Below are 22,500 nucleotides of genomic sequence, written 5' to 3' on the forward strand. Positions count from 1 at the left end.
TTGGTGATCTTGCATGTGTGTAGTTTAGCAGCAGCATTCAACCGGCCGATTGCAAATGAATGGCTTTGTCACGTTAAGCTGGGTAATTAAAATAACACTGGCATCAATGCAAACACCTATCAGTGTGTGGACGAGCGGATCTCGAGCCCTGGCGGCACAGAGACGGGCTGAGATGCACATGTCAATCAAAACCCCTAAAACCACGCGTTTATAATCATGTAGATCAGCTGTATGTACAGCGATAAGTCATGTTGATTCTGTGATATGGCATTATAACAATGACAATCATAGGATCATTTTTTTTAAATTGGTTTTCTGAACTTAAAACTCAACCAGATGTGGGCCATTTGTGTTAAAACGAATCACGAATGCAACCGTTAAAGAGGGCGATTACACGAAGCTTTCAGGGACTTATTAATTCACATACTTGTATAACAAGATTCAAGCGAGCACCTAAACAACGCAAATGTCAAGATGGACGAAACACTTTAAAATGTCATTTTCAGGCCACGATTAACTCGGATAATGCCGGTTGAATCACATGATTTCTCAGGTTTTTAAATCACGATTCAATGTAAAAAAGAAAAAGGAAAAAAAAAACTTATTAAAATACAACTCGGGTTCCTAAACAACATTCAGTGTCAGATATGCGTTTGAACGACGTAGTGTACGAATATATCAGCGTCAACCGAATTCCTGATGATGCGTAATGCGAAGGGAAAGTGGGACAAGGAAAAGGCTTTGGCTCACAGCTGGCACATTTTCAGTCCAGTCACCTTCACTAAAGGCCACTAAAGCTCAGCTCTCCTTCCAGTCGACATTCAAGATCCTGCGACGCGCTCTCCACAAACACCACACGTTCCCTCGATAGGAAGAAACCGGGATGTGTGTCACTTCGCAGGGGGCGTAAATTAGCCGGTGTCCGTTTGTGGCTGAGCGAGTTTTACATGCGGACAGGAGGACTTGAACTTTGACGGACAGCTCATTTTTCACAGGGACAGGGGAGATAAAGGAGGACAGAGACGTCTCACTTAAAGTGCGGACCGAAGTCCTGACGATGCAGACCTGTCTGGAGGTTCCTCCGGTGAACAGATGGTGTTGTGCACTGCAAGCTCTGCCTTTGTTTTCACGCTCATTTACTATGACGAACGTTCTTCCCAAAGTCTGGCTGGGAGGATTTGGGGAATTCTAATTAATATTATAAAAAATGCATTTTAAGGTGGATTTGCATTCATTAATTAGATAGGGAGGGTTTGACAAGCCACTTAAGGAAACTCATTAGTCTTGGCACTGTTTTTAAAAAATATAAAAGCAATGAAATACTGCAGGGTTTGAGCGGTGGTTCTGCCGCTGATAACGGGGATCGGACCGTTTTACGCACACTTCTGCGTTCGTGAACTTTTCACCTGTTTTGAATCGATATGAAGCCTTTTGGAAATTAAAAAGCCTCTACACTGCAGAAAATTAAAAATGTAATTCTTGTTAAGCATTTTTGTCTCGCTTTTCATTTAAAATATCGAAACGCTCTTAAATCAAGATCATTTATTTGAGAAGCAACATGAGATATTAAGTTTAAAAAACTAATCGTGAAAGTTAAGTGAGTTTGTGCTTGAAACAAGAACAAATGTGTCAGTGGACTCAGAAAATTAAACTTCATTCACAGGAAAAACAGATTTTTCTGACTCCATTGACAGATATTTGTTCTTGTTTCAAGCACAAAGTAATTTCCCCCAAAAATGTTTTACTAATTATTTTAAGTCATGTTGCTTCTCAAGTAAATGTATCTTGGTTTCAAAGGGAAAATTGATTTTTCTGACTCCATTCAGATATTTTTTCTTGTTTTAAGCACAAACACAAATTAACTTGAGAAGCAACATGACATAATATAACAAGTAAAAAAAAAAAATCGAAATGAAGTGAGTTTGTGCTTAAAACAAGAACAAATATGTCAATTGAGTCACAAAAATCTCTTTGTTTTCCCTGCGAATAAAGATTATTTTTCTGACTGCACACACAGATATTTGTTCTTATGCACAAACTCTCTTATTTTACTTATTTTAAGTCATGTTGCTTCCCAAGTAAATGCATCTTGATTTAAGAACTTTTAGACATTTGTACTGTAAAGCGACTTTTTTCTGCAGTGCAACACCTCAAAAACGTGTCAGTAAAGCTCACTCGCACACGATCCCGGCTCATTTCCTCAAACCCTGGGAAAAGAAACGGATTGGGAGAAGACGTGTCGTGGTTCGGAAGTGCTAACGCGATGATGCATCCCTCCTGTCGTCGCTCGTGTGCTGCTGGGAAAGATCAGTTCATCACCCCTGAAACCAAACCCTCCCCAAGAGTTAAAGCGTGTCAGGTGTGTGTGTCGTCCCGCAGTGTGTGCTGAAGGGGAAGCGGCCCCGTGGGCTCCTGAGAGTCTCTCGCGGCCCCCTGGTGAATGTCCATCGAGGGCCGCCAGTCGGGTCAGAGCCGCTCGATCTCCCTGTATTTCTTGCGGAGGATGGAGACCTGGTCCTTGAACAGAACCGGGTCCAGTCTCATTTGGGAGTGGACCAGAGGCATGCCGCCAAACCAGCTGGCGAACTTGTTCATGCAGGTCTGGCGCTGGGCGAAGTGGTCCGGGTCGGCCCAGCGCGAGGCTCGAGATGACTGAGGGAACAGAGACACGGCGTTAGACGATCATGTACACTGATGTTCAAAAGTTTGGGATCGGTACGATTTTTTATGTTAAGTTTCTTCTGCTCACCAAGGATGCATTCATTAAAAACAGTAATATTGTTGACAACTGTTTTCTATTTTAATGCATTTTAAAGTGTAATTTATTCCTGTGAATTTTCAGCATCATTACTCCAGTCTTCAGCGTCACATGATCCTTCAGAAATCACTCTAATATGATGATTTGATGCTTAAGAAACATTTATGATTATTATCAATGTTGAAAACAGTCTTGTCATTTTTTTCCTCAGGATTCTTTGATGAATAGAAAGTTCAAAAGAACTGCAATTATTTGAAATAAAATCTTTTGTAACATTATAAATGTCTTTGTTGTAACTTTTGATCAATTTAATTCATCCTTGATGAATAAAAGTATTGATTTCTTTTATTTAACAACATTAAAAATCTTACCGATCCAAAACGTTTGACTGGTAGTGTAGTTTATTCATCTACTAGTGGTGTAACCGTACACTATATATGATGATGATAATTTGGATGCAAAACATGTCAGCGATATATTTTAGAATAAAGTTAGAATTAATGCTCTCCCATTCTAATCGTTTTACTTTATCGGAATGGGACGAAACTTGGGATAGGTTTTGGCACTTGATGTAAAAACACACACACAAAAAAAATCATAAACATGATTCGAAAAGGTTAAATGGTCCTGAAAAAAAGTCACACATATTGTTCGTGGTCAAAAATGAGCAGACTGGAAATTAATGGGAGACGAATTTCACATTCTCACTGAAAGCTCATTTTTTGAGAAATCAACCTCAAATTTGGAACATGACTTATTTAGATTTATGACTTTGATTTTCTCATAGTTTTAGAGTAAAAGTGTTTTGAAAAATAAGTATTTGGTATAATTTATTTTTAATTTTTCACAGAAATAAATGTAAAATTTTATAACTTTTTTCAAGTTCACTTTTTTCTTCTTAATTTTTTTCATTTTCAGGTCTATGCCCAAAAAGTGAATAAATGGATTATAACAGCTGGATAAATACCATAAAAATCCCTAAAAATACTAAATATTTAATAAAAAATATTATCGAATTAAATATATATTACAATCATTTCATTGAAGAAAAAAAAAAAAAAAGTATTTTTTGACCAACACGCAAACAGCTCATTCTTACTCATCCGGCATCGGCTCGCTCGCTCTGTGTTCTTCGGTATTTTTCAAAGTATATGTTTCTAAACAATATTGTCCATTCTAGAGGAGAAACTGAGTTGCTCACAGAGAAGTTCTTCACAATTGTTAAAAAAAAAGTGTTCGTTTGGAACACACACACACACAAACACACACACACTGAACCAGAAGACGTCTAGCGTCACCCCCCCCCCCGCTCACCTGACCCATCATAGTCTCCTTGTACTGCTTCTTCTGAGTGACCTTGATGGGCGGCAGCTTGGAGACGGCGGACACGAGGAAGTTCATGAGGAGATCCTCACAGTTGGCCAGCTGGTCCACCATGCTCTTCAGGCTCGTGGGCAGGAGGTGCGTGTACAGGAAGTGGTAATATCTGGAAGATATAACATTATAAATATATATAATATATGTGACCCTGGATCACGTCACCAGTCTCGAGTCGCACGGGTTTATTTGTGGCAATAGCCAACAATACATTGTATGGGTCAAAATTATTGATTTTTCTTTTATGCCAAAAATCATTAGGATATTAAGTAAAGATCATGTTCCATGAAGATATTTTGTAAATTTCCTACTGTAAATATATAAAACATGTATTTCTGTGAGTGAATGCAGCACAATCGCCAACATAAATGAACAACTTTAAAGGAGATTTTCTCAATGTTTCGATTTTTTTTGCATCCTCAGATTCCAGATTTTCAATAGTTGTCTCTCAGCCAAATATTGTCCTATCCTAACAAACCATACGTCAATGGAAAGCTTATTTATCCAGCTTTCTGATGATGTATAAATCTCAATTTCATAAAATTGCCCCATGTGACTGGTTTAGTGGTCCAGGGTCACATATGGACATCATCAAGGACAGGCGGAGACAACCACATCATTCATGCAAAAGCTCAATAGGACAATGAACACAATTTGTTGGGCTGGATAATAGATATTGATTTTTCATTTAACTGCAGAAATCCCAATATCAGACTTTTAATCAATATTTTTAATGCCCTCTGTAATGCTAAAGTGTTCTTGCAACAGGTTTCTAGCCAAATCATGTTTGTCATCATATTCGGATTATTCTTCATTTGTGGTGGCAGGTAGTGTGCTAAAACTAATTCAATGTTTCTGTGAATTGAAATAAAGCTGAAATACAATAAAATATTTTTAAATTAAAAATTAAAAAAGAAAATCTGAAATGATACCTTGGCAAGTAACCTTGGTAAGTACCTAAGTTGACGCACAAAATTATTAACTGGAAATAAATAAAAAACTAAAATAAAAACTAAACCTGAATAGAAATATAAAAATAATAATAATGATATTTTTTTTTACAAAAGCACATAATTAAATGACTACAAATTAAACTGAAATTAACATGAAATTTAACAAATCTAAAAATAAAAGCTAATTAAAAATATTAATAAAACTAAAACAACACTGCTTTGCAATTGCAACAATAGAAATTTGCACTTTTTTAAATTAATTTACTGTATTTAATTAAACATGCATAATTATATTGCTAAGAAAATAATAATAATAATAATAATAAGGAAATAATTTAATACATATTTTGTTCTATTTGAACTACTTCCTTTACTTCATCTTTGTAAAGATCATGCATATATTTTGTACTTAAATTGTTTGAAAGACAGTAACATCACAGATCAATTTTTATAATTTAAAAAAAATAATAATAATTCTATTTTAAATAAAATAAAAATGTATCTGACATAAGCATAAGCAGCTGTCACCAGCATTATTAAGTTAAATGTCATTAAGCTTTTACTGGATTTATCAAACGTTTTAAACACACAGCCAAAAGGTGTGTTATTTTGACACATTTCTACCTCGTCTGCCTAAAGAACTAGTAACTGAATCAAATCAGAACTGAATTGAAACCTTGTAACTCAGATTGAGAAGTTGTTGCACAAACACTCTCAGACGCGATTTAGAAACCAGGAAAACTACCATTCAAGAGATTAGGGTCGGTTTTAGAGAGAAGTCTCATTTATTTGATCAAAAATACAGTAAAAATTCTGAAATATTATTACAATGTAAATCAGCTTTTTTCTATGTGAATATACAGTAAAGTGTAATTTATTCCTGTGATCAAAGCTGAATTTTCAGCATCATTACTCCAGTCTTCAGTGTCACATGATCCTTCAGAAATCACTCTAATATGATGATTTGAGGATCAAGAAACATTTATGATTATCACCAATGTAGAACACGGTTCATATTTTTATGGAAAATAGTGATGCATTTTATTTTTCAGGATACTTTGATGAATAGAATGTTGAAATTCAGCATTTATCATGTTTAACTGTAACTTTTGATGAATTTAATGCATCTTTGCGGAATTAAAGTCATATTTTCTGCCAAAAACCCCCCCGAACTCTTGAATGGTTGATCTTTCGGCAGCAGAAACTGTGTCAACAAACTAATTTGCACATAACAGTCCTGAAGCTGAAGGCGCTGGCCTCATTTCTTCTGTTTCTACAGTACCTGTGGTAAATGGCAGCTCCGGTGAGAACCATGGAATAATCATTGGTCCATTTGGAGGTGTAACCCCAGCGCTCCTTATTATTGTCCCAGAAATGACTTCGGGCCGGATATCCCACAATCCTCTCTGGGAAACTCTGCCACACCGTGAAGGCGAAGTCCACCTGCAAGACAACATCGAGCTCGAGTTAGAAGCCGCTCGCCAAACCAGCGCTATAAAGATATAAAGACTTAACCCTCACACCGTGTCCTAACTACACATGACGCGCAATAAAAATCATCTTTTCCATGTTAATCCGAGTGTTTGTCATATCCAGCCGCGACGGCGACATGCGACGATTCTACTTTAGAAATGGTTTCTATTTTTCTGCGACGTCGCGCTGGAACAACAAACACAAAGTGTGGCGATGATAATCTCAGGTGCTGTTTATGTGCTTTATTTAATGTTTAAAGCGTGTCATGTGACTCTGAATATCATTTAGTGCTCCAGCTTTATAGCTGTAAAAGCAATAGTGGATAATTCACCTCAGATCTTGAAATTAAACAAATGGAAACAAAGAACGTTCAAACTGTGAACAAACAAGTGTATTCTTTGACAAAGATTGTTTTACTAACTCAGCCTATGTGTGTTTAATAATGTTTAAATGGTTTAATATTTGTGAATTTGATTATATAGCTACCAGAGCATGTGAGCGGAGTGGAGCGGGAGCGGGCGGATCTTGGACAGAGCGCAGAGCGGCATTTTTAAAAGGACGGAGCGTCGCCTTATTTCCCGCTCCAATTTCGCTCCGCTCACACCACGAGTCTGAAGCATGCTCAGTCAAACCTAAACCAGGATCCATCTGTCTTGCACAGTCATCAACAGTAGACTATTTTCAGTCAAAACTCGGCTCAATAATGGAGTTCAAAAAGTAGGCTACTTCAAAAAGGAAAATGAGAAGTCATACAGGTCAGGTGTACTATTAATATAACTAACTAACAATGATAATGTGGTACAAGAAAACGAATGTGGAGACATCGTTTCAGTCAGCAAAGATTCATTTTGGAATCTCAAAAGACACATGGGGGAAGAAAACGCTGGGAAGAAAACAAAAGGTTAGCAAATTGAATACGGTAACTTGTAACAAAGTGTAAATTAAATATAGCGTAATATTCAAACAAATTCGTTTTTTCATTCAAGTAGACCTAATGGTTCGTTTTATTTAGCCGAATCTGTGTCGTCCGTAATAATATTTATATTATTAGGCCCATTTATTCGTTTAATTTTACAGCAGTTTGTGTGTATGGAAGCCAATTTTAATTTTAATCGTGCGCGTTGCGCAGAAGTTCACTTATCAAAATTCTGGCCTTATAGTTAATTTACTTTTAAAAAATGTATCATATTTTTGTTTATATAATTTTTATTTAGATTATTAGGCCCATTTATTCGTTTAATTTTACAGGACTTTTTGTGTAGGCTATATTCCTTCTTACATAAGCCTGTAATTTGAAATAAAACATTTCTATTTGAAAAATGTTGTTGTTACTCATTCTTTAGGAGGTAAGGCTGTGGTCTAAGCTAAAAGTGATATACATGTAGATTTTTTTCCTTTTTTGGAGCGAGCGGGGGGCGATTTGAGTGGAGCGTGAAGCAAACCTCGTTGAGCGCTGAGCGATAATGAGCGGAGCGGCCTGATGTAGCTTTGAGCGGGGGAGCGGAGGGGTGAACAGTTCCGTGAGCGATGAGCGGAGATTCTCACCGCTCCACTCCGCTCACATGCTCTGATAGCTACTTATCCATTTTCTTGCGAGTGCCGTCAAGATTACTCTCTGGTGCCGCGAGACTCCGCCCACACGCTGTTCTGATTGGCTGACTCCGCCCACACACTGTTCTGATTGGCTGACTCCGCCCACACGCTGTTCTGATTGGCTGACTCCGCCCACACACTGTTCTGATTGGCTGACTCCGCCCACACGCTGTTCTGTTTGGCTGTTGGTTTTGATTGATTGATTTTGGCGCATCTCGTAGTTGTCGCTGGAATCTTATCGCATCGCGTCTGGTTAGGACACGTTGTCATCCTTCGCTTGGGTCATTTTGACCTGGATTTATTTTTTTATATTTTTTTTTAAATTGAGTGTTCATCAGAGGGGTCCAAGACCCCTGGGACTTTTGTCGCACTTGAACCACGAATACACACAAAAACAAATTTTTTAGATGGATTCGAGGAGATTTGTGGTTGAAATTTTAAAAAGTAACAAATCCTTCCCTCACGGGTCAATTTGAATGTAATGCGAGGAATGCTTCAGCACACACAGAAAAACCTAAAAATGCTCAGAATTCAAACTAAAAATGCTAAAACTTTACCAAAGAATGATTTTTATAAATGTCTACGTGTGTATCTGAATGCATACTGAAGAGAACCGACTTTAGGACCCAGTGGAACAGCTCATTTGCTCCATATAGAGCTATAAAGCCATCTAGTGGCTAGAGTCATGAAATATCATAATATATTATTATTTTTTTCCCACAAGAGGTCGGCAAAGACACACACTGTAAGATATTTTGAGTTGAATTAAAAGGGTTATGCATGAAATTGTGAGTCATTTTGAATTTAAGGTGAAATGTGAGTAATGTGCTTAAATTACAAAATTACTATTTATTTATAATTTAATGATTAAATCAAGTAATTTAAAGGTAAATAAAATAAAAAATAACAAAAAATCTCCAAACATTTGCATTAAAAAAACCCCCAAAAAAGTATAATTTTAAGATATAAGATTCTGGACCTGCGAGGGAAGGATTTGTTTCAGGACGCAAAGGGAAGGAACGAATAAAGAATGAAAGCTTTCTCATGACAAAAGCCAGACACAAAGATCCACGCTTGCAAAGCTGAGGCTGAGAAGATGCCCTCCTTTTTCTGAGATCAAAGCATTTAAACACACAATTACTGAAACACATCAATAGTGTGAGCGGTGGATCTGAAGTCAGCAGAACTGAAACACACACACACTGAGATTATACAGCGTAACTCCACCGGCAGGACATGTGCGGCTCCTGCTGTATAAACGGGGATGAAGAAAGAAAGAGAGAGAGAGAGAGTAACTGGAGTTTTCTGCAGTGTGGACGAGATAACGCATGATTAAAGGAAGACAGGTTTAGGCGCTGGACTTCAGCTGACTCGGATAAGGAACGGACAGAACGAAGCGGAGAAGAGGAGGAACGAGGGATGAAGAGGTCGAGTCGAGATGGTTATGGGTGGAGAAGTGCAGTGGTCTCCAGATCTGAAAGGTTGTGTGTTTAATCCCAGAACAGCGATAAGAGGGTTACGATCCGACATCTACACTAGTGTTCACTGTAAGAGATGCTGATTTAATTCAGAGAACACACTCTCTCGTCCTCTAAAACACCGAAAACAGCCGGAGCATTTCCCATCTCTGATCGCTTCATTAAACAAGCCGATCTGGATACTGTACTGATCAAACTTTATATGTAAATGACCTCTGTTATGATTGGCTATATCAACTGATGAGTGAGATTAATAATAGCAAACGTATACATATATAAACAAATACATGTATTCTTGTAGGGTCAAACTTAATTTTTATCAATATATACAGTATAGATATTGATGCATTATACACACACACACTCTCACACAGTATATATTGATGATAATTAAGTTCGACCATACAAAATTTTTAATTGACTTCACTTTTTTTAAACCAACCATCTGGGTTTAATTTACTAAAAATAAAATAATAAAAACAGGCAAGAAAAAAAACAAAAAAAAACATACTTAAGCTGCTGAGTTTCAATCACCTTAAATAAATAAATTCATAAATAAATGTTTATAGATGTTAATCAGCTCTGATGTCTTCAAAATATATATATATTTTTGAATTTTTATTAACTATATTATTAACTAATAGAGATGGATTAAATGTGTCACTAAATCGCACACAATAACTTTGACAGTCCTGTCATAAACCATCGCGGACCTCGTGCCGAAGACACCAAAACTGTCAAGAAGGAAGATGATATTCACACCATGAATAGAAATAAAGATGATATTCACACCATGAATAGAAAGAGAAAATAAAAAAAGAAACTTTCCATCAGCAGAAATAAAGAGCGGTGACAGAGGGAGGGGTGTGTGTGTGTGTGTGTGTGTGTGTGTGTGTGTGTGTGTGTGTGTGTGTGTGTGTGTGTGTGTGTGTGTGTGTGTGTGTGTGTGTGTACCTCAGTGGTGGACAACACCGTGTCCTCGTCCAGACTGAACACTGCATCGCTGATGATGCTGTCGTATGGCTGGAACCGGCTGCTCATGACCTGCAGAAAACACACACACACACACACACACACACACACACACACACACACACACAGAGATCAGATATATGATACAGTCTTAAAGCCTGTTCACACCGAGAACCAGAACTACAGTCAAACCAAAAATTATTCACAAACCAGATATAATGTTTTATATTTTTTCACTAGTGTGTGCAGGACACTATAGTTCATTGATGTAAGTGAGGAGAGCAAAATAAAGTAAACTGTGACATATTATACCCAAATATTCTTCATACAGTGACTACCAGTGACATTTATAAAGATTTGGAACCAAAAAGGATTCAGACACTTTGAGCTGATCATGTTTTGCTGAAGTGTGTTTTCTTTAATTGCTAATGCTCTTTTTACACACAGACTGAACACAATGAAGCATTGCTTGGTGATTGGTTGAGCTAAACTGGTATTATCTAATTGTGTAGTTAAATTTAACAGCTGACAGATATTCAACATAATTCATGTGTGAGACAGTCTAACAGAAGGACGGACAAAACCAGTCAAATATCAACTGAGTTCTGCTCATATTTTATTATCATTTTCTAAACTATAGCGAATAAACTGTGATAATGTGAGAAATGTTGAAGGTGTCTGAATAAATGTTGGCTCTCACCAGCAGAGATCGCTCTGTTTATTAGATTGTGCTGCAGTTTTGTCGTCTGTCACTTTAAATGCTCGAGCTCTTGGATTTTGATTGGCTGACAATCACTCATTCAAGTGTGAACTGCTACTCTTTTACATTTACAATGGTTTTTAGTTCTATATGTCTGTGTAAACGGGCCTTTAAAGAGGGAAAAATGCACATCTTTATGTTTCTTTTCTTGTTTGGATTAAAGTCCACATATTTGGTTATTGTGTGTGTGTGGCTGGTCACTAATAAGAAGAGGAAATTTACAATATGAGACTTACAATAAGCAGACCACATGCATTACAGTCCTGTCACAGACGCACACAACAACAGGCCACACACACACACACACACACACAAACAAACGCACACACACACAAACAAACGCACATGCAAACACTTTATTTCAACTTTTGTCAAAACACACACAGACGACTCGAGCCTCAACGGCACAAAATGTCAAAACAGTGTCGGAGTCATAAATGCACCGAAAGAGGACTGGGTTAAAAGCACAAGCAACTGGAAATAACACACACACACACACACACACAGACGGCAGTGCTGCAGGAAACTCCACATGCTATCTGCACTTCTAGAAAGCCAGCGCCACTATATGAAGGTGAAAGATGAGGAAGACCCGATTAAATCTAACACAGGAAATCTCACATCTCAAACACACAGACAGAGAGAGAGAGAGAGAGAGAGTGTGTGAGAGAGAGAGAGAGAGAGAGAGAGAGAGAGAGAGAGAGAGAGAGAGAGAGAGAGAGAGAACAGTGTTTACAGTCACCAGGAAATCCAAATGGAATATTTTGTTTATTTTTTTTATGGAATATTGCAGTATTTATTATAAATTAATTATCCATGCACATCATTTTTTAATTCACGTTCCTGATAATCTTGAATCAGAATAACTTCCCCTCATCTCTTCTCTTCTCTTCTCTGATGATGAGGGCGGGGCAACCTGTCAATCACGTGAGATCAGCCAATAGCAAACCACAACCATCCAATCAATTCCCCACAGACACAATCAAGCCCCGCCCACATTTGTTCTCGCTCCAGAAGCGTTTCACTCGGATATACGACAGAAAAGACTATCGCAACTTCTGTTTCATGCCAACTTTAAAGGAAACCTGTTTGGAAACGATCATTTGCCGCCTCTAATAAATCCAGTTTGGTGCAGAACTGTAGAATGCACACACATTTCTGCAGTGGAAAATATTCAGCCGAAACAGCAGCAACAAAAAAAAAAAAAAATCTATTTTGTGTATAAAAGGTAAAGATGTCAGCTTTGTTTAACTGAACAAAAATTATGCTAAAGTATGTAAAGTTTGTTTGGCTGAAATATTGAGAGGACTTCATTACAACTAGTGTAATTATCATCTGAGAGCAGCAGGGTATAATTACATACATCTGATTACTAACATTTTTGGTTTTGGTTTCCAGCTAAATGAAAATGTTAATTTCGGTTTCAGTAAATAAAAAATATTTCTGTGCATCACTATTATATATTTATATATATATATACACACAATCAAATTTTCTTTTTAATTTTGCAAAATAATAAATATATATATACAAACACACATTTATTGTGCAAAATGAAAAAGTGTGTATATATGTGTGTGTGCGTGTGTGTGTATGTATTTAAATATTTAAAATATCTTTATTGCATCAAATTTTGTGTTGATATAACTAAACTTTAATATTTAATATTCACAAAATTTCACAGAATAACTTATACTAATAAGTTAGTATTATACTTATACTAATTAATAATATATTAATAACTTTATTAATAATAATAACTTCACAATCCAATCAAATCCCAAATGGCTATAAATCAAGTCCCGTCGTATATTATTTCCCTTCGACTATTCCACTTCATCCATAAACTAAAGCACTTCTCAGTATGTAGTTGTTGTTGTGTAATGAAAGGCAGTCAGGCCGCAGGGAGAGAGACTGAGGCTCAGTTTTCTCTGCAGGACCTCAAGATTCGGGAAGAACGCGAGTGTTTAAAAAGGAAAATGCCCAAAGCTACTCTTCAGTGCAGTGTGGGACCAGGCTGTCAATCATGGCTTAAAAGAGCTGTCTCCTCGTCAGCCAGTCTGGGTGGGAACACGCACACACACACACACACACACACACAGAGCAAACAAGCGAGCCACAAGCCATACACACCACAGGCTGACTGGCACGACTTCACTGCTCTCTTCCCTCAGCCAGAGGAAAACTAATCCCTCTCTCCACTCCAGACACTGGGAAACAACACTCACAGTCCCTCTCTGTTCCTCAGCTTTAGCCTAGACCACACACACACACACGCACACACACAAGCTAGGGATGCAGCGTTGTGTTTACTGTAATATACGGTTTCATTCCAAAGCTGAATTTTCAGCATCATTACTCCAGTCTTCAGTGTCACATGATCCTTCAGAAATCACTCTAATATGATGATTTGATGCTCAGGAAACATTTATGATTATTATCAGTGTTGTAAACAGTTGTGCTGCCTAATATATTTGTGGAAAAAGTGCTGGATTTTATTTTTCAGGATTCTTTGATGAACAGAAAGCATTATAAGTGTCTTTGCTGTCACTTTAGATCAATTTACTGTGTTCTTGATGAATTAAAGTATTAATTACTTGTATTGTATTAAAAATTGTATTGACCCCTGCATTCACAAAGTTTCATGCATTTTTGATTATATTTTTAGAATTTTAATGTGGCACATCTAATAATGAGAAAATGCTCATTTTTCAGCTTTAACGTGCAAAAAGGAAATGCGCATATTTAAGTATCATAGAATGGAAAAACTATGAGAAAACCCTACAGAAACTCTCTCTCACCTTGTTCTCTCCTTCGATGACAATAATGGGCACTGAAGTGGCCGGCCATCGATGCTTGGCGGGCAAAGGCTTGTCACAATTCCACAACACGATAATCTGAGAAGAAACAGAACGAAAGAGAGATCAGCAAACAAACGTTTTGCATTTCTATCACTAGCCGCGTTTCCGTTACCCTTCAAATTGCGCAAATTGAAATTATGAATTGAAAATACGCCCATGGAAACACGTCATTTTCACAAAAACTCCCATTTATCGCGTAAAAACTTTTTTGCTCGCATGAGGAGGTTTTTCAGGTGATTCGAAAAATTTATATTTCGCAAAACTGCAATGAAAACAGTTTTTGAGCATTTACAGTCACCTGACGTAGATGACGCGGTGTGTTTGGACAGAATACGAGACAGAGCTCTTTATTAAATTCATAAAAGACAAAATAATTACAGGAATAATGGATTCTAAACCTCCAGAAGAAGAAACACCCAGAAACTCCTCATATGAGCCGCTCACAAGTATAATAAGGGTCGTTCCTTACCATTAATGCTTGGAAAACACACACACATCTCCTTCAATTAATAATAATGGCCAGTGCAGTGGCTGGGATATAGTACATAAACCTATGGAAGCTTGTTTCCGCCACAAAATAAAACATTTTAAAAGATAATTGCGACTTTTTATCTCACAATTGCGAGATATAAAGTCAGAATTGCGTGAAATAAAGTCGAAATTGCGTGTTATAAAGTCAGAATTCTGACTTTTTTTCTCGCAATTGCGACTTTATATCACGCAATTCTGACTTCATAACACAATTGCGAGTTTATATCTCGCAATTCTGACATCTTTTCTCAGAATTGTGAGATATAAACTCACAATTATGATATATAAAGTCCAATTCTAAGGAAAAAAAACACTTTTTTTTTTTTTACCTCAGAATAGTTTATATCTCACGATTCTGACTTTATAACACGCAATTGTGACTTTATATCTCGCAATTGCGACTTTATATCTCAGAATTGTGATTTCATATCTCGCAATTGTGAGAAAAAAAGTCAAACAATTATTATTATTTATTTATTATTCAGTGGCGGAAACAAGCTTCCATATAAACCTACCAACGTCCGTCGCTGTGATTTTTGGAATGACTTTTCGCGAGAGGATAAAATGTAGTTTTAGTCGCATAACATCGGTTAATGGAAACGCCGTCATTTCGCAATAGTTTTTTTTCGACATTTAGAAAAAAAAAAAAAAAAGAAAAAAAAAAGAAAAAAATCATTGTCACGAATCAAAAAAGTCACGTTAATTCAATCTGATCCAGTGCTCAGCTTATATGTTTCTAATAACACAAGACATAATATTACGTCATATATAATCATACAAAGCCACACTTAAATAAAGCATGTGACAGTGATGTGTGTGAAGTTCAAACGCATTTATTTTATGATCGTGTATCTGGATTTCGCATTAGTCCCAAACCTGACAGCGTTACAGGGATTCGGTGTCGGTTTCAGTTTACAGCTTCGAACAGCCGAGAGGTTTTTACATTCAGTTTGTTTTGTCACTTTCAAGTGTGTTTGAGTGATTACACCTCCAGCTGAAGCGACTGGCTCTGGTTTTACGTTAACACTCATAAATGTTTCATGCGGAGCGTTTTTAGAGCGGCCCTTCTTCCTCTCAGAGTGTGTGTGTGTGTTGGTTCTCAGAGTCGGGTTAAATAACTCATTAAGAGCGCTGGAGTGTTTGGACTCAACCCAACACTCGGGGTTTTCAGAGTCGAGAGTTAGTGAGTTTACATGCACAAGCAAACGCTGATAGACTATCAAAAATCAGCTCCTTCTACAAGCCCACAAGAAAAATAAATGAATATAAATGAGAATTTAAAACACTGAAGTGATCAGGTTTGACATCAAAACATGAACACAAGTGCGCAAACTGAATAAGCCGACAGAAAAGCAATCAAAGGCATTGAAAGAGAAAGATCGAGGCTCGCTGATCAGGTTTATGAAGTTTCCCCTATACAAATAAAAAAAGTTAACATATCAATTTAAATAAATTATTAAAATGTATTGATGTAAATATTTCAATTGAATTGAAATTAAAATCAGGTGTTTACACGTACAACAAAACTGATAAGACTATCAAAAATCAGCTTCCACAAGAAAAATAAATGCATATAAATAAGGATTTTATATCATTGAGGTTCTCTGGTCATGACATAAAAACATCAGGCTTATAAATAATAATTCCCCAATAATAAAGAAAAAATATTTAAATTGAAATTACTCTATTGAAATTAAAACAACAATTATTACACTTAAATTGAAATTAAAATCGTATACTAATTATTATAATAATCTTATTTTATTTTTTCTGTGGGACTTTTTGTTGTTAACAAGCGCAACTTTCCCCAATAAATCAAAAATATATAATATTAAAACTTATTTTAATACAACATTTATTAAATTTAAATCTTATTTTATTTTTCTGTGGCAGTTTTGGCTAACGAGTGCAACTTTCCTAAATATATATATTTTTTAAATAAATACTTAAAATGTATTGAAATTAATATAACATTTATTATATTTAAATTAAAATTTCATTTTTATTTAATTACTTTATATACAAAATTATTTTAATATAATTTATAATTTATATTATATTACATATAAATTTTATAAATCTGTACTGAAATTAGTATAACATCCACATTATATTATAAATTGTCTAATATGATATGCGTTGGGAAAGACTCCGGCTCGATCGCTGTTTTATGAGCAGCATTTCTCCACACGCTAGAGCTGATTAAACTGGAAAAGCACTATATTTATATTAATGCACTCGTTTTAATGCGCTGGTGATATAAACATCCATCCAGCCTTTTACTTAACCACATCTTTCATTTCATTAAGTCCCAACGGCAGATTCACGCCGCTCTCGGAGCACAGAGCAGAAGAAAGCAAGGCTGGACTGTCTAATGATATTACACGCAGGAGGATCAGGCCTCTTCAAACTTTAAGCATTCCATAATCTATAATAAGATCAGAGACATAATTAAACTACTTAAACTCTTAGAAACAAAACAAAGCCTGAAGGTTTGGATTTTCTGATAACGCAGACCGTGTTCATGGATTTTGCTGAAGCATGTAGACAGATTCTGAGTGAAGCCTCGGGGGATTCAGCTATCAGTCACCGGTTAAGTGCGGTTTCTAGTTTAAAACATAAACACTGTCATAATTCAAGGATGTAACCGTGTTTTACCCAAAGTTTTTAAAGTCTTTTTTTTAATTACATAATTAAAGGATTAAATGGGATTTAAGGGAACAAAGAAAAGGAAGGATGAAAAAAGGTCTAAATGTAGTTGTGACGTTATCAATTTAAACTATTTGCAAATAATATTTCATTTTTAAAATATGCACACATTTACTCTTATTTGCATGTGGGGAAAATGCAACACATGTAATCATGTAGAAGATAAGATGATAGCATGGCACATTTATATCGTAAAACAGTTAAATATTAAATGTTTAGTTACATCTTTCCATGCACTCTTTTACTGTTATACTATAGTGCTGTTGAATGCTGGATTCTGATTGGTTGACGAACGTTATGAGGTGGCAATTAATTTCAGGGAAACGGACAGAAAAAGTAGTTCCAGGCAGGTTTTGACTGCATTACAGCTCTATATCACTTCGCCAAATGATTTCAGTTATTTCAAAGGTCTTTATAGCCGACAACAGCAAAAGAACCAAAACCCACAGCGACACTGATCACGTAAATAAATATAGTAAACAATAGGAGAAAAAAAAACTAAATGTTTTTTGCCACAAAATTACGCTTTATTATGTATATAATATAATATATAATATAATATAATATATAAATTATATAATATATAATATAATAAATATAATATATAATATAAAAAAAGCGCTGCTCTGATGATTTTATCAGTAAAATAGTTTAGCAACTTAAAAATTACTTGAAGTTTCTCAGTAGCGAGGAAATAACAGCGCTGTTCTTGAAGCAGATAAACTTACATTTCACTATTCGTAGAGACGCTGCTGTCGATGATTGAGACTCAGGTTATTCTCTCTCTCTCTAATAACTGCATTATCACTCATTATCTGCTATCAGTGGCTGAAGCCTCTGTTACAAGCTCTAAAACTATGTTTTGTAATTAGCAACGGTGGCGTGAGGCAGATAAGAAATTAGTCCAACACACAAGAGCGTTTTAAGGACAAAAATGTCTGAAATGCAACATCTGACCTAGGGTGACCATATTTTAGTTTTCAGAAAACAGGACGGGGGCGTGGTTTGGGGAGGCGTGGTTGATGGGCGGGGGCGTGGTTTGCGGAGGCGTGGTTAATGGGTGGGGGCGTGGTTTGGGGAGGCGTGGTTGATGGGCGGGGCGTGGTTTGGGGAGGCGTGGTTAATGGGTGGGGGCGTGGTTTGGGGAGGCGTGGTTAATGGGTGGGGGCGTGGTTGGGGTGAATGCATCAAAAAATACTTGACAAATGCATTCACAACCTCTATGTTATTGTACTTTAATACATAAAGTAATACATCCTTTCCATTCAATGTTTGGCCCGCAACAATAGAATACATTTTTTTTTTTTTTTTAAGTTTAGCTTTTAACACATTTTACATGACACTATTTCTTTTCATGGCCATAGCATAGGTTAAAAATCTACTACTAAAATAAAAGATCTACTACACTATTTCAGTAAAAAAAACAAAAAAAAAACAATTTCAATCCTCCTGATGTTCTCTTGTAGCCTATACTTTCTTTATGTGGGCTTCAGGGTCGCTAGCACCTTTATTTGACACTGACACGTGCGTGCCAGCTTTGCAGTTCATGCATTCTGCTTTACACGGATCCCGACCGAAACGAAAACATGGGAATTTTCTCTGTAAATCATCTGTGAATTTACATCTGGGCTTTTTTTTTTTTACGCAGTTAGCTACTTACATCTTATCTCGCACTTGACCGTAAACTGAAGCGTCGCTGCTAAAATTCTGTGAACGTAAAGTCCGCCTACTTTGATTTGATTGGTCATTTCAAATATTCTGACACTGACAGACCAATGAGGCTGAGATGAACACACACACACACACACACACACACACACACACAGGCCTCTGTATCTGACGTGCTCTCTGCTTGCCGCTGCGGATTGAGGAACGCGCTGATTATAACAAGACGGGGCGAAGCCGAAGCCGGTTTCATATGTTTTGTGTGCAAACTGCAAAGGCAAGCGCCAGTCAATTTAAAGTACACGCGTAATGGCCCAATGAAAAATAATGAAAACCAGGACATTTTCATCACTTTATAAAAAACAGGCAGGACGGCCAGGACAGGACGTGAAAACAGGACATGTCCTGGGAAAACAGGACGTTTGGTCACCCTATCTGAACAATATTTTAAGGTGTGGTAACCGATCTGTTAAATTATTAGAAATAATCATGGCTGCATTTCCACATCTAGTGTGCTTTATTTTCTAACATTTCAATTACACAAAAGCGTTGTGTTGGAATTCACACTCGTCTTCTGTGAGCAGTAAGCCCCGCCTTCTTTGATTCCATTGGTCATATCAATCATTCTGACATTGACGAACGCCGAGGCAGACCAGACTAAAAAACTTAAAGGCCCCCTGTAGTCAATCACTTTATCCCTTAAAACTCATCTTTGATCACCACAATTACATATTTAAAAGTTTTTTCCTTAAAAAAATATCTTGAATGTAACTCGACACTCATTTAGTATGCGTGGTTCTATGAATATGCAAATGAGCCCCGCCTCCACTCACTCACTCAGCTCAGAGATCCACTGGTTGACGATCACACGTTGATCTGATTGGTTACAAGGTAGTTTGTGACGTCAGAAACACCAGCGATTTCAAAGCGTGTTTTTGAGACTGTCTTTGGTTCACTGCAGTTTTAAGGAGGAAATACTCAGCAATGGAGTCGACTTATGAATTTACACATGCTTTGTCTTAAAGCAGATTAAAAACACCACATAGACACATAAACAAGCTGGATTTTCACCACAGGGGGACTTTAAAACTTTTTGCCATCCTAACATCAAGAATATCTAATACTGCGGGGGGCGATTAGGCAATATTCATTGATTGAGAATTGTTATGAAACACATCTCGTTTCTAATATATCGTTTTTTATTTATTTTTATGACCTTAACATGCAAAGCATTTTAAGACTTTTAAGGCCCTGCAGGGACCCTGAAAGTAGTTTTTCACATGCCTAACTTAAAAGGGTATTTTTATTTGTGTGTCTTTAAACACACACAGCATCTCTCTCAGTTGTGGAGGAGGAGGAACATGCGGAGACTCTCAGCGGTGGGTCCAAATCTCAGTCTCAGAGTCTGTCAGAGCCAGCTCAAAAGACGCCCGTCGTTCTCCTCTCGTTTATTTATATCCCTCCTTCATCTGCGCAGAGACTCCGGGTGATGTATTGTAGCTAAAGGAGCCTAGCATTGCTATTCCCATCCCTGCACTTCAGCTGGAGTAGATTCAGCTCCACCAGAGAAACAAAAGCCAAGCGTTCGTTCGGCTCAAGTCTTTTCAAGCCCTCCCGCGGAGGAGAGAGGAGACGGTCAGAGAGAACCGCCAGCTTGCGTGTGTGTGTGTGTGTGTGTGCAACATGCTTCACACAATCAGTCAGGACATGTTGAATTTCTCTCTCTCTCTCTCTCTCTCTCATGTTAGAGAGGAATCAATACGTATCAGTTCCCAGGCTGGTAAACACTTCAGAAGGCTCTGGATCCCATGGAAACTCTCCTCTGTGAGGTTTAAGAGGGGTGTAAACTGAGGCGAGCGTCCAGATGCAAAGTGTGCCGCTTCAAACCGCTTCTACCGTTGAGAGATATCCACTCGTCTTCAAGAGGAAAACAACATCGCTCGGCGACCTCATCACATCAAATTGCATAAACAAATTGTATAATTTTCCTAAGGTTCGGATAGCAAAAAGCCTAACGCAGTGGTTCCTCAAACAGGGAGTCAGAGCCCACGACACGGTCCAACGGGACCTTATAATCATTTCAAATAAGACTAAATATACTTTAACCCTCTGGGGTGGACGAACGTGCCGCTGCGTTCTGGTGAATTTTATCCACATAGCAGCTAAATCGTCATTTTTTTGTCATACAGAAATCATCATTCGAAACTGTAAAGGGTCTATTTATTAGTGTAAACTCATAATAATGACAAAACTTTGTGCTTTTGTAAAATAAAGAAAACAAACAGGGTGTGTATTCTGCCGTCTCTGTATCCGTTAACTTTTTTTCTGAAACGCGTCACAAAAATTGAACTGAAACTCAGCGAATACTTGCCACACACACAAGAGATGTGTCTTTAGAAAGCTTGAAGTGTCTCTATGAATATCAATCAATTCAATTATTAATTGGGTAGAAATTGCTATTTTTTTAAGTAAAATATAATGTAAAAAACCCCCCTGTAATCATAAATGAAAAAAAAAAAACGTAAATTCATTTTTAATAAAACGTAAACTCTGAAAAACATTCCTTTGTTGAAACTGCTTCTTTTTGTGGAAGTATTATTTGAAATATTTATAATTATTTTAAGTATTTGTCATATTATAAATATACTTTAAATATTAAAATATTGATATAAATATTCTAAATTAATTTATACTGTCACTCCTAGTTTCTGTAAATAAAAAAGTTTGAAATGGAGCAGCTTTTTCTTTACAGTAGAAGAATTAAATGTATGTACAGTAGTACATATATTTAATATTTTAGTAGTAATTTATTCATTTAAATATTTGTAAGTCATCCTGGGACCCAGTGAAAGTTTGCTGAGGCCCCCTGGTTGAGAACCACTCATTAAATGTCATTAATTAAAAAAATATATAAATATTGAATTATTAATTAAATTTAAATTAATAAAAACATATTGATGATGAAGCACTAACGCCAGATTTTGTCTTTAAATCATCTTCATTTGGATCTTTTCTCTGCAAATACTAATAAATACGCAATATTTTTTTTCCCATTAATTTCCTGAATTAGTCAGGCATGTAAAGATGAGCTCTTACCTGAGCGCAGTACTGAGATCTGGCCACTGAGACCAGGAGCTTGAGAATGGGTTGAGATTGAGAAACCAGTGGCGTGACAGCATGGATAACAGCGGTGAACTTAGGACTCGGCTTGATTCCTGAAAACAAGAGAATCAGTTTGAGCGGATTAGATAGGAATCATAACCATCCAAAAATGTATAACAGATCTATGCACCACCTATTCATTGAACTTTTTTCATATTTTTTTGCTGATTTTAACCCTCGGGTGCTATCATAGACTGTAAAAAAAATA

The 22,500-nt window shown here is 36.7% G+C and overlaps 1 protein-coding gene across 1 annotated transcript in view; it reads right to left on the reverse strand.

Moving 5' to 3' along the window:
* The window catches only part of ext1b (exostosin glycosyltransferase 1b), a 105,198-nt gene that overhangs the window by 531 nt on the left and 82,167 nt on the right, over positions 1–22,500 (reverse strand). The window contains exons 6-11 of the mRNA XM_084130578.1: positions 22,227–22,345; positions 14,166–14,261; positions 10,587–10,676; positions 6,371–6,531; positions 4,073–4,244; positions 1–2,652 (exon numbers count right to left, since the gene is read on the reverse strand). The exon at positions 1–2,652 is cut by the window's left edge and continues 531 nt beyond it. Of these exons, the coding sequence (XP_083986704.1) occupies positions 2,467–2,652; positions 4,073–4,244; positions 6,371–6,531; positions 10,587–10,676; positions 14,166–14,261; positions 22,227–22,345 (824 nt within the window). The 3' untranslated portion in view covers positions 1–2,466. The remainder of the gene's footprint in view (positions 2,653–4,072; positions 4,245–6,370; positions 6,532–10,586; positions 10,677–14,165; positions 14,262–22,226; positions 22,346–22,500) is intronic.

The sequence above is a fragment of the Abramis brama genome (assembly GCF_963993115.1).
Source record: "Abramis brama genome assembly, chromosome: 12".
Lineage (NCBI taxonomy): Eukaryota > Metazoa > Chordata > Actinopteri > Cypriniformes > Leuciscidae > Abramis > Abramis brama.